The 13,144-nt window shown below is 41.8% G+C and overlaps 1 protein-coding gene across 10 annotated transcripts in view; it reads right to left on the bottom strand.

The window, feature by feature from the left end:
* SPTBN1 (spectrin beta, non-erythrocytic 1) overlaps positions 1-13,144 on the bottom strand; it is a 149,779-nt gene that overhangs the window by 29,478 nt on the left and 107,157 nt on the right. For all 10 annotated transcript variants that reach the window (XM_085542530.1, XM_085542535.1, XM_015856705.2 and 7 more), the window contains 12 exons: positions 11,967-12,047; positions 11,095-11,210; positions 9,984-10,096; positions 9,171-9,358; positions 8,046-8,163; positions 6,335-6,493; positions 5,474-5,776; positions 4,573-4,726; positions 3,261-4,131; positions 3,017-3,154; positions 1,614-2,370; positions 1,111-1,313 (listed from right to left, as the gene is read on the bottom strand). In XM_085542530.1, the coding sequence (XP_085398656.1) occupies positions 1,111-1,313; positions 1,614-2,370; positions 3,017-3,154; positions 3,261-4,131; positions 4,573-4,726; positions 5,474-5,776; positions 6,335-6,493; positions 8,046-8,163; positions 9,171-9,358; positions 9,984-10,096; positions 11,095-11,210; positions 11,967-12,047 (3,201 nt within the window). The remainder of the gene's footprint in view (positions 1-1,110; positions 1,314-1,613; positions 2,371-3,016; positions 3,155-3,260; positions 4,132-4,572; positions 4,727-5,473; positions 5,777-6,334; positions 6,494-8,045; positions 8,164-9,170; positions 9,359-9,983; positions 10,097-11,094; positions 11,211-11,966; positions 12,048-13,144) is intronic.

Raw genomic sequence — 13,144 nt, 5'->3', positions numbered from 1 at the left:
TTGCAGATTCTCTTCAGAATCTAAAGATTTGGAGCTGGCCAGAGAAAGAATGAAAATGTGAGCTATCCTTGGAGTAAGGATGCCAGAGGGCTCACACAAGCTCTAGGAACAGGAACATTCACCCTTTTTTAAGCCTTGGGCCACAGCTAAAATAGGTACACATATGGTGTGAAACCTTTACTAAAACAGGAGAGGTACAACATCTTCTGCACTGCTTCAGTTCAGTTGCTCTTCGAAGATAAAAGCATTTGGCAACCTGAGCTTCCTAGCTGCAGGAGAATGTAAGTCCAACAGAAGGTGGTCAGCAGTATTTGGCATAAAAATTCTGCAGGAGCTTATTGCTGTGTTCTGATATCGTGGCTGAAAACCACTTTGAAAGATTCCGCTACTATTCAAAGCAAATGAAGACAGAACTATAAGTCATAGCCATCAAAACTGAATGTTTGGTTCTAAAAGAAAATGAAACTCTTAGAATGTCTATAGCCCAGCACAGCTGAAGAGACAAAGCAAAAACCTTTTTCTAGGATGAAAGCTGCATTTGTACCAAGGCTTTCTAATCTCATTTCAGAAGGGCCAAACAACTTGGAAAACATGATCAAAGCTAAGTGGGTGGGGTTGATAAAATGCCAATTACACTTTGGACGAGCCACATTCCTTCCCCAGAGGAAGGACAGGAATATATTATTGTAACTGAATCAGTTAGGAGATAGCAGAGGAGATTTAAGGCTTGTAGAACCAAGTACAGCTACTGCTACAGCTTCCACTAGAGAATGAGGCCTGATAACACTCCAAGACTCGATGATCTCTAAGGTCCCTTCCAACCCGCACAAAACTATGAAACTATGCGGCAACACTTGTGTTTCCAAATTCTGGGTAGTGAGCTCATTCCCTAAAAAGTCTCTATAAAATGGGAGAGGTAACATTGAATTAAGGTAGCCAAGCACATTTTTGAAACATTACAATTCCTACTTTTAGACAGGACAAAGAAAACCGTCTGCAACAGACATTTTCTAACACGTAACTTTGCCTCTTGATTCCAGTATAATGCTATCTCTCAGAGAAAGGAAATGAAACATAACCAGCTACATTCCGCCATCACTCTGACCTTACCTGTCATCAATAGAGTCCACTTTCTCCTGGATTTTATCAGAGTTAATATTTCCATCGCTAACCAGCCTTCTGCCCGTCTCTACAACTGCATTGATCTTTTCTTCATTCGCATCCATGGTGGTCATGAAATCCTCCTGTTTCTTAATAGCAGCTTCTGCTCCTTCCAAGGTAGTGGGCATTTCTGTGTGTGCCAAAACATACTCCTGTGTTTAAAACACAAATCAGAGAGTTAAAAGTATTGCACTCAGACTATATTGTATGCTGTGTCAACAGATTCACCACATATGAAAAGGAAGGCCTCCAAAGAACAGTCAGAAGTAAATACAAAGAGCAAATTGCTGTTAGGGGGGAAAAAAAAGAAAAAAGAAAGATAACATTATCTGTTGTTAGCTCCCCTGCTGAACAATCCTGTTAGCTCCCTGCAGTATATGACGCTAACTTGTGGAAATGAGTTTGATGAGAATTCTATGATAAATGAAACCAAGTGGATTTCAATCACTTACCTGGTTGTTAAGAAATGCTTCTGCTTGCTTGGTATCTCTGAGGAAGAGCTGGTAGGCATGAGACTGGGAAAGGAGATTTTGCCTGTTCTCCCACATTTTGTGGAGCTCATTCCATCCAGTGTCCAAGGCCTGTAGGCGCTGGCGTAAGAACATGTACTGAGCATCAGTCTGCCCTTGTGTCACCATCTCACCCATGTCCCTCATTTTCTGATAGTCTTCCTCGTAATTGTTGATTTCGTTCTTAATGTTCTCATGTTGAGTGAGCAGCTTCTCAGCCTCTGTCAGTGTGTTTGGCATGTCTTCGGAGGCGATTGCAGTCTGCGTTCTGGATAGCCAAGACTGGAAGTCATCCAGATCTCTCAGGAATTGCTGCAGTTTGCTTGCCTCTCCAAGAGACTCCTCCCGGTTTTTCAGGGTGGTCTTCATTTCTTCCCATACATCATTGATTTCTGCAAGCCGTGAAAGGATAGCTTGCGCCTGGTCAGGATGCTCTGATTCCAACTTTTCTGCCTCCTTTTGCAGGTCACTAAGCTTAGCTTCAATGGCTACCAGGTCACGTTCCATGCCTGTCAGCTTCCGCTGCAGAGCCATCACTCCAGCCAGATCGTTACCCAGATCCTGTGTGGATTCAATCACTTTGGTTTTCTCCCTGATCCAGGACTTGGTTTCATTACATTCAAGGTGGTAATTCTGGATACTTAAGGCAGAGAGCAGGGCATCCTTCTTCCTGTCTACCAGTTCTCTGAACTGGCTCCATCTGAAATTTACGAGGAGAAAAAGGCAGATAAATTGAGGCTAGTGTACACTAAGGGAAAAGGGTATTGACAACACTACTGAGTGAACAGTCACTCAAATCAGCTCATGAAGCCATGAAATAACCTAACTTATTCATGCTATTTTAAGTCCTTTCCATATTATTAATAGTTGTATCAAAACAGCTATTACCAAAGCTATGGCATTTATTAGAATATGCCAAGTATCAGCAGCACTGAGTCCTTCCAAGTATAATTTTTCCTTAAGTGAAAAATTGCTAGCTACTTCTAATTCTCACACTAAACCACTCTCTCAGTGGACTGTGAAGCCAGAAAATGATTTAGTTTAGATGAGATATTACATTGCTTTCTTTTTTATCATAATGGCCACTGTGCTAAGCTTCCGCCTCTCAAGTTGGGGTACTGATACACTCAGGACCTGGTTGAAGTCAATTGCAGAACTCCATCTGTTAATCAAACATTGCAAAGACTCTTTGCTTTTGAAGCTTTATAGTTAAGGGCCTACCTTGAAGATATTTGAGGTAAGAATACCAGAATAAATTAAAAAAGACATATAAGAAATACAAGTGACACCGTTGTATTTTCTTCATCCAGTGTCACATCTTTCCTGAGTGTTAGGCCTGCACTTACCTTGTGTTGAGTTTATCTTGCTGTGCTTTTATCTCCTTCTCACTTGGATGGCCGCTATGCATTAGCTGTCTTGCAATTTGGTTCACTACTGCAACACGGGAAGCCTGATTGTTCATTTCTGGTTCTAAGCTTTCAAATCTGGAAAAAAACAAATAAAAATCACAACGTCATTAGAGATTTGAAGTCACAGGCAAGTTGACAAAGGTAGCTGGTACAAACATAATTTCCATCCAATGTTCCCCACCTGTGCTGGATCACTTCCAGGTCCTCCAGCTTCTCTGGAATCTGCATGTTATTCAGCCACTTCTCCTTCTCGTCAATCCAAAGCTCACAAGCATCTGCCTCACTGAACATCTTATACAGAGCAAGGGTATCCTGCAAAGCCTGTTTACGCAGCCGAGTCAGCTCAGCAACCTCTTTGTATCTTTCTTCTATTCCAGACAACCTGCCTTGCACATCTAGAGATCCGGCATGCTCCTGTGGTAGAGCCTTTGCCTGCTCATGAAGCGAGTCAATGGTCGGCCGGTAGCTTGCAATCTCTTCGGCAACATCCTTGTGTTTCTTGACCAAGGACTGAGTGGAATATTCATCATGGCCAACATCACTGCTGGAGACAATTTTGAGGATGTCCAACATCCACGCATCAATGTCATCAGCATCAGCCTGGAACTGGTGAAGGAGAGAAGCTTCCTCCAGACGCTTCTTCCTAATGGCAGATAACTGTTCCAAGTTAGCCCACTGCTCCCGAATATCCTTAATTCTTTCTCTGATTTTCTCAGACCCAAAATGCTCTTCCGCAATCATGTCTTCACCTTCTTTTATTGCCTGCTGAAAGTGGCCACTGCGACCACTCATTTCATCTTCAAATGCCTTATGTTTACTCAAGAGACGGACGACGCTGGTAAGGTCCTTCCCATAGTCATCAGATGAAAGGATCTGCTCCTTCTCTCTGATCCAACCCTCTTCTTCAGCCATTTCCCAGAAGAATTTCCAGAGGCGCCGGGACTCCTCCAAGCGGGCCCTGCGCTCAGCTGCGAGCTGACACAGCTCTTGGTAACAGAACTCCATGTGAGCGACACGGTCCCTAATAACCTGTGGGTCACACGGCTTGTAACCTGTTCAGATAGAGAATGTAGGTTACAACAAGGTCCCACCTATTTTCACCTCTACATCTGGGACATACACGTGAGTTCTTAACTCTTGATACTTCCATGTCACTAATTTTGTGGGACTGCTTTGAATTAGCATAAACAGGGGAAAATACCACGCTCAGTTTAGTAATTTCTGAATGTTTGTATTAGAAACACAAAATGGAATTAATGCTACAAAGTTACAGCAGCTGCTGGTTAGGAATGTGACACCCCCAGCAAACTGAAATCTTGACTGAGTTACCTCAATGACTTAATCATTGACACAGGGAGAAAAGAAACATGAATCCACCAGGGATTCTCTTATTCCAGTGCCGAACTCAACCTAATGTGCCTTGCGGAACTAATGAGGCTCAAGGACAACCTCATACAATTAAGTCTAAGAAGGGTGTGTTGGCTGATAGTTACCTTCTCCATCGGTGGCAAACTTCTGAGCAGATGCATTGACCCCTCTCACTCTCTCAGCCTGAATAGCAATGTCAGCTTCCACTAGAGCATGCTTTTGCAACAGGTCTTCAACTCCTAACAAGTGTTTGCCATAGTCTTGTGACAGCAGAAGCACCTGATCAAAATGAAAAGGTAAGTAAAATGAACTGAAGCCATTATAATAGCCAAATAATACAATTATAATAGCCAAATAAGCTATTTGTTTCTCAATGACACCTTTGTGCATTGTAATACTATTTGTACAATGATTTAAATCCAAAAAATTGACTATGCTCTTTAACACAGTTCTAAGTCTGGGATGAAGAAAAGCTGAGTTAGCTCAGCAGGACCAATGCAATGAACTCTGTCCAGGTACTGTGAGCTGCTACTGAGCTACACACATCTTTCCTCTGACAACTTACAGGTTCTGCTGGCTGAAGGACAAGAACAAAGTTAGAATTCTTGCCTTTCTGTGGTCCCAGCAGAACATACAGGAAGATATTTCATACTTTTTAAAGCACAGAGGTGAAGAGGTGACTAAATCCCCATGTAAGCAGCACTGAAGATATTTCATGTAACTCCCTTTCACCAAAATCTGCATCCTCACCCAAACCTGACCAAACACTCTGGTCCTTAGGACAGAGGCACAAACACGAAAAGTGGCTTTTTATAGGAGCATATCTGTTCCTTTTCCTTGTTGTTTTTAATCTTTATTTTTTAAAACTAATAATCATTTATAGGTAGGTATAAGGAATTTATTAACTGCTTATGAATTTGCCCACTAAACCAGGAAGGCAAAATGAGTCTTAAAAGTTTACCAAAGAAAAGACATGTACCCCTCTCTAGAGTATTTATTCCATGTTCTCAAATAGATAACATCTACCTTCATCTCATCCATCCAGTCCATAATGTATAGCATTTCCTGGAAAATCTTTTGTAGGCCAAGATTCATTTCCAGCCGTTGTCTTCGTGCCCTGAGTAGTTCCAGGAGGTACTCCCACAGGCGTATAACATTGTCCTTTCTTGCAGTGATGCGTTTGATATCATGATAATTTTCAGTCTCAAGCTCCTTTGCAACCGCAACCACAGCCTGGACTCGCTCTTCATATGCTGCAATGTCTGTTTCAATGGCCTCATGCTTTTTCGTTGCAGCCTCTACTGCTGGAAGGTCAAAGCCAAAGTTATCCTGTAACGACACAAACAGTTCTTCAGTAATGGCTGCTTAGGAGAAAAGCCTAATGCTCAAACTTAAGAGCGATCACGGATTGTGCAGAACACCCTTGTTAGCAACTGAGGACCTCAAAAAGCTCTGAAAACTCTTCCGATAAAATCAGAGCCATCACCTTTGGGGAGAGAATCACGGTGCCCATCAGGACTAGCCTAGGGTTTTCTTGTTTTTTTCCTTGCTGTTATTTTGAATCCATCTCTAGTAACTACTAATAATAACTGGGCAAATTCCATTGAACTGACCTGAACATTCAGGTAAAGAAAATCTCAACTGTGGGTGTTTATTTCCATGAGTTTCTCCTGGCTACAGACTGATAGATTCCAACAATGGGTATGCCAAATGCATTGAAGATAATACAGCAATATTTACTCCAAAAATGCATTCACATACACATACAATACATACAAATATACAAAGATTCAATAAAATAAGTGGCATAGGAGAAAAAAGATTCTCCTTGCAAGAACTGTGTCCTTTAAGTATTTTAGTCACACAGACAATTTCTGGAAGAGGCACCTGAGAAACGAGACGTTGATTTTCACTCAGCCAAGTTTCTCTCATAGCTGCCTTGCGATCAAATCTGCGTGCAAGTTGTTCCAGTTTCTCTTGTCTGATGAGCTCATTTCGCAGTGCCAGTTCTCTTTCATGTTCAGCTTTTTCCAGTCTTTCCCAGGCCTGGAGATGTGGAGGAAAAAAAGAAGTAAAAACCAAGAAAAAACAAAAAACATGCACCTTCTAAATCCACATTCATACAATAAATCATGTCTGTTTCACATGAGATCAGCACTGAAGTCACTTCATCCAACTTTCACAGAACTGGCTAATTTACTTCTGTGCTAGTATATCTAGTTTATATTGGCTGGCCTTACACCTTGTCTGCTAACAAGGACTTAAACTTTGGTCTCCATTCATTCATTCCTCTTCTGAGCAAGGGGTATAAGTCTTATTTATCTCAGATGCATTTTCTTGAGTTCGTTCATTATTTCCCTCCACTGAACCTTAGGTAAACCATGTGGTTTGAGCATGTAAGACAGCAATTCTTCCAAAATCTTTGGAGTGCTATTCTCAAAGAAGGAATTCAGTCTGTCTCCTTTAGGAAATGACAATTAGATATTTGTGGCCTCTCCTCTCTAAAACCAGTTTACAGCTGTTCTTATCACATCCCCATTGGAAAGGAAAACAAATACCAAGTTTCTTTTGCTGTATGGAAGTCCTTTTTTTCCCCCAAAGCAAGAAGTCACTCACAGACATGGCATTAGTACTATAAAAGTCTTAGAAGCACGTTGGAAGCCAGCTAATCACCTTACAGATCTTCTTACAAACAACAAAACTACCCACAATTAAACACAAACTACCCCAGATTCTTCTAAATCCTAACAGATGTGAAATTGCCTGAAACTCTAAAGTATTTTAAGCATTTACAGGCACAGGAGCTTAATGCCAACAGGAGAGCCATGCAGTTTACTGCTCTCTAGGATGCAGATTGAGGCCACAGACACCCAGAACAGCCGCTCTGGGAATGCCAAACATGATCAAACCCAAATGAGGAAAGCTCACTGTTTTAAGCTGTTTGTTATCCTTGGGAAAGTTTGTCAGCTCTGCTGCAGTTCTGTCAGCTGCATCAGCATAAAACATAGCTACTTAAATCCCAAAAGGGATCCCACAAGATGAGTCACAGTACTTCCTTTACTCTCCCATGCTGTGGACAGAAGGGCTGAGGGGCAGATAAAGGCCAGTTCTGCTCCTGCTTGGAGCCATGGAAGGCAGAGGCATTGCATAACTCTGAATGACACAGCTGCTGTGCTTGGCTCTGCTGGGTCTCAACCAACCTTCTTCTTTTTGGGAGCTTTGTTAGGACTCATCAAAACTAAATGGGGAGGGATGCAATACAAATTTTGTTGCTACTTCCTGCTGATTAATAATAGCCAGGACCCCGGAGGAACAAGAGCTATTAGATCCATAACTGACTGCTCAGAGCTACTGCACATTTTTCTCCATGCAGCAGAGCTTAGAAATACTGAAGCCAGCCAGGGACTCAGCTCGTATCAGTAAGTCTGATAAGGGAAAAGATCCCCCCCACATGCCCCATCCCTTACATTCCCAATATGAGGCCTAGATATAGCAGATATTATCTTTACACCATCCCAGCATGCAGAGACTGCAGAGAGAGACACTGAAAAGAAAAACCAAACTCCTGAGTCGCAAAGGATGGGCTGCCTCAGTTTACCTTGTTTATGTCAGAGATGAGCTTGCCCTCCCTTGGCATGTATACTTTCTGGTTGTTGGCTCTCATTTTGCTTTGGATGGTAAAAAGCAGCACTTCCAGGTTTCCTTTCTCTGTAAACCTAAACAAAATTTTCCAAAGGAACAGTGTCACAATGAAACTTTCATGGCTACCACAGCACTATAGAGCACTTCCCTAAAATATTGACAAGAACAGAGTACTCAGATGAACACCTGCATCTCATGTGCAATCTGGAAGCAGTAGAAATAGCCCCCCACCCCTGCAATCAGCTGGGCCAAGCAGAAACAAACCCCTTCACAGAAGTCAGTGTTTGCCTGTTTAGATTTAAACCTCTTTGAGGGATAGAAGGCTGCATATTTTCTTACTCTATTACGTGCATTGTCCTACTTTATCAACCCAAGAAACTGAAGTTTTGTTTAAAGCCCACCGCGCTCAATAAACTCTTCCCACTCTTTTCCCTGAGCTGTATGCCTGGGAAACAAACAAACTGCACAGGCACTGGGGAATAGGCTGCAATTTAGAGGATGTCTGGATATTCTGTAATGTTTTTGATTGTAATAATTATCCATTAAAACTTATATTAGACAAAAATAACAAACAGATCTGATAACGTCATGCTAAAATAAGCTTTCCAGAAATAAACCGCATGGCTTTGGTTATATCATTTTCAGCAAGCATAGCTATGTTTTACAAAGCCAGATGCACTTCCTCTTGATTTTGGAAAAAAAGTAAGAGCCTTTTAACAGCCGTGTCTTGATATTATATGCTGTTAGCAAGCATGACAAGCGATATTACCATACCAATATTGTATACTATTACTGCTTGTATTACAAGACAGGCACCTCTGTGAAGTGACAGCTTCCAGTATCACACTTGTTTTCAATTATTATTCTCGCTGTTGTTGTTACTCCATGCATAATAAATAGCAAATAGAATCTAAGTAATAATGGTCAGAGCCCATTAGAAATGTGATATCTAGCAATGCTCAGAAAAATAAATTCTTAGGCCAAGATTAAAGCTACTCATGTGCGTTTGTGTTTTTCTACAATCAACAACTGACTAAGCAGAACAAAAGCACTGTTTTTTTTAAGCTAAGATGAAGATTACTTGGGTGGTTTCTCTACTGTGCGGTAGGTGTTGAATGCCTGCAGTTGCTGCTGCACACCAACTAGTGAGTTGGCAAACTTGCGGTTGTTGAGGATGATAATGGTTTGCTCGATCCACTCCAGAAGGTCAGAAGCCAGCGATTCATATTTCTCAATCATTTTCTCTGTTTCAATGGCATTGTCAAGCACCTGCAAATAGCAGCACAAAATAAGATGAGTAACAAGGGCAGCACACTTCAGAGTCATCTAAATCCAGCAAGCTACATAAAAGAATCTGCACAGGTTTATGAATCAGACTGCTCACCCCTGAGCACTACTGGGCCTGTGTCCCCTGAGGTACAAGGGCTTTGCATTTTTTGGTGCTGAATTCCCATGATACCAAGGCAACAGAGGGGCAGTGCAGAGGCTTACAACAGGATTCACATCCAGTCTGCCAGCTGTAAGGACAGGGACAACTTTGCCAAAGGGCAGAGAACAACTGCATGTTTTTTAAATGAGAGACTTTTCTGGGCTTCAGAAGAGACAGAAGACCCAGAGGGTGAGGAGCAGCTAATGGGAAAGGAAAAGCAGCAGTGATGCAAAATTAACAAGCAAAAATAAAACAGCCAAATGTTTTCTAATAAGAGGCAGCTGGAAATTAACTACTCCTCCTGGTCGTATGGGAATATTTAACATTCAAAATGCATTTCAAAAGCAAAACTAAAAACTACCATAACAGTGGACTCTAAGATTTAACACTCAACAGGGAAAAAAAAATGAAATATCAAAAAGATTTCAATTGCTTTGCAATAACTTATAAGTTGGACTTGCAAACCTTTCCAATGCGCTTTCCTTCAACAGCTAAAGCTTTCATTTTGGAGAAGTAGTGGTAATATGTCACCACATAGGTGATGATTGACTTTTCATCGGGGTGATCAACACTGATATCTGCAAAACAAGCAAGTGTTGTGTTAGCACAGTGGGAGTGCATGGATTAAAAGAACAAAGCTAATAATCCAACAAGAATGGGTTCAAGAAGCAGAGAGATGAGTTCGGTGGCAGTTCAACTCCTGTGGTTTACGTTACATTGAGCAGCTTTAGGCTGGTTCTAGATTACCCAGTATTGTACATGCTGTCACTAAGAAGTATTCCTTTATCCACCTCAGTGCAGACCACGGCTAAAGCTGGGGCTGGATATCTTTGGGCCTCAGCATCTAGCTCACAACTCTGACACACACTGTAAGGCTGAACAACTTCCCTAGTGTCCATGTGAGTCAACAGACCTACTGGTAATTGAAATCTTCAATGCTCTATCAGAAATGCAAAACAAATGGCATGTCTGTCCAGGCAAATCTTCTGAGATAAACAGACGGAAAACAAATCGGTTTTTTTCTATAGTAATTATGAGACACTGGAAAACAAGCAAGAAGAAACTTGCCCAGACACATGGCCTTGATTTATTTGCCCTGTGACAGAAAAATTTTGTGTTGGAGTTGTGAGCATTCCTTCCAACACACGTGAGTGCACAACCTCATAAGAGCTTGGGATAAATCTCACCAGGAGTCTGAAAGAAATGGCTAAGTACTGCATGAAATCCACATTAGCCATCTTCTGGTTCAGGATGAGAAACAGAAAGTGTTTTTTTCAGGGCACACCAGAAGGATGCCTCTAATTGGAATGATTTTGTGTATATATGACCAGTCCAGCGATCTTGTCAGATGGGGGAATATAAATTCTGAATTCAGAGCTGTTTTGGTTCCACTGCTCAGTCCTCTGCAGGAGACATCTTGCACTCTCTCCTTCCTTCTCTCTGGCTGTATCGCTGAGTGAGTCAGCAGCATCCTGCTAGCTGCTCTTCAAGGCAAAAAGCTATCACAAAACCTGACCCAGTGGGATAACAGAGCCCAAAAAGAGCTGCAAAGTGTTAAAAGTGCAGGAATTCTTACCCTCGGGGTCCAGGAGCTTAGTAAGACCAAGGTGCTGCTCAGCAAGGTTAAAAGCATTCTGCAGATTGTAGTGTGCATTTGATTTCTTCAGCTTGTCAAAATCAATCAGATCAGGCCTAGACAGGATGAAAAATTCTTTAGATTTGCCAGAGCACAGCACAGCCACCCTCAAATGAACAAATGACCTACAACATGCAATCCTCAGAAAACCTGGCCTCTCATGCTGCCAAGGATTCACTTGCCCAGTACCCCTATGCGTTTCAGTGTGAGAATTAAAAGAATGAAGTAACACCTAGCAGTTAGCAGTGCAGCAGAACCTGCCCATGACAAAAAATGACAGTTTACCAGGGACAAAGGCAAGTGAACAGCTGTGTAAGTCTATCTCTCCTCCTGACAAGGTGAGCAAACAAGCCATCCCACTAACTTCAGATGAGCTCACCATTGAGAGGCACTGAAGCTGTGTCCAACTTTAGCACAAGACTGTATAATCCCTGCCCAGTGATTCTTTTCCCTTCAGGCTACCCCTGCATTCCACTCTCCTGGCCCATGAATTCAGAACTCATGACTGGCCACACAGTAAGGTTGTAAAGACTTCTCCTCCAGTGTGGTCAGTCACAGAACCAAACTGTGTATAATTTATTCTCTTGAAACCAAACACGACTTGCCATGTGAGAAGATGTTGCCCAGATGAGCTCACAGCAAACACAAGAGTAAAAAAGTGAAAGGCAAGTTGCTGTAAAACTCTCAAGTAATTCTCCAACTTCCTTCTATCCACAGATTTTAAAATCAAGCTGCACAGAAACTTCAAAACGCTGTGCACTCTTCAACAGTCCAAGCTTTCAAAATCCATCAGGACATCTCCCCACACGTACCTGTGCTTGTGTATTAGTGCATTGAAAGCCATTCCGTCCCTCCAGCTTGTTGTAAAGTTGTGAATGTTGACGTTGGGGTAACTGCCAGAACAAAAAACAAAGAGAGGACAATGAATACAGCACCTCTGCTGCAGCTCTGTACAATCTGTTGCTAAGGGCTGGTTGAAGTAGTGACAAATCTGTTGTAAAGCTAATGGTGTGACATGCCTTCCCTCACTGGACAATCTACCATCACAACTGCTTTCTAATCAGACACTAGAAGAGCATCACATTTATTCCTGTAAACCCAGCAGAACTGATATGCATGTGGCTAACCCACAGATTCAGAGAGCATGAAACAGAAACCAGCTTACCACTGGTTCATTTTCCTTGTGGCTCTGAAAACATATTCTGTGTCATGAATTCTGGTTCCCCAGCTTCGATTTCTCAGACAAAGATTCGACCAGAACAAGAGACCAACCTCTACCTTTGCAGATATCCACCGTGATAGGTGGATCTCACTACATTTGACTAAATGTGAACAGAAAAAGCATTACGCCTGGAGGGCAAAAATACTTCTGGAAGGCCAGAATACGTGTTTCAGCACCCTTGAGACTTAAAATGCACATCCGTATCCTATGCCATTAAACAAGAAGTAATTTTACTTTTTGAGCATTGAAAAAGTTAAAAAACAAAACAAAAAAAGCCTTAAGAGGCAACAGAGTTGAGAGCAGCTTCTTATGCTCAGAAAAACCGAATCAATCAGTACACACAGATACAGACTAAACACAGCAAATTATCAGCTTGCCTGCAGCCTGCTCATGCTGTAATCAAAAGGGCAGGTTTGACTAATTCCATGGATTCCTTCCATAATTCCTTCTAGATTTTTCACAGACTACGTGTGAAAAGCAGGAAACCCAGGACGCATCAAATTCACTTTCACTCTGATAGTAAAAATCCAGATACAAGCAAATGGCGTATCATTCTTCACAAGAGACTCAACTATTGAATCATCATCTAAGGGCACAGCTGATACCTCTATGTCATTATATGTGCAAAGAAGAAATGATGGGAGCAAAAACCTTAACACCATTATTTCTTCAAAGTAGGGGTGAAGGAGGGTCAGCATTTACTGTATACTTATTTGTGTTTACCACACAGAATTAACGTAATAAATCAGAATTTTCTGACTTGTAAAC

The sequence above is a fragment of the Coturnix japonica genome, chromosome 3 (genome assembly GCF_054131305.1).
Source record: "Coturnix japonica strain WE chromosome 3, WE-NBRP24, whole genome shotgun sequence".
Lineage (NCBI taxonomy): Eukaryota > Metazoa > Chordata > Aves > Galliformes > Phasianidae > Coturnix > Coturnix japonica.
This window is presented reverse-complemented; position numbering and strand designations above follow the sequence as displayed.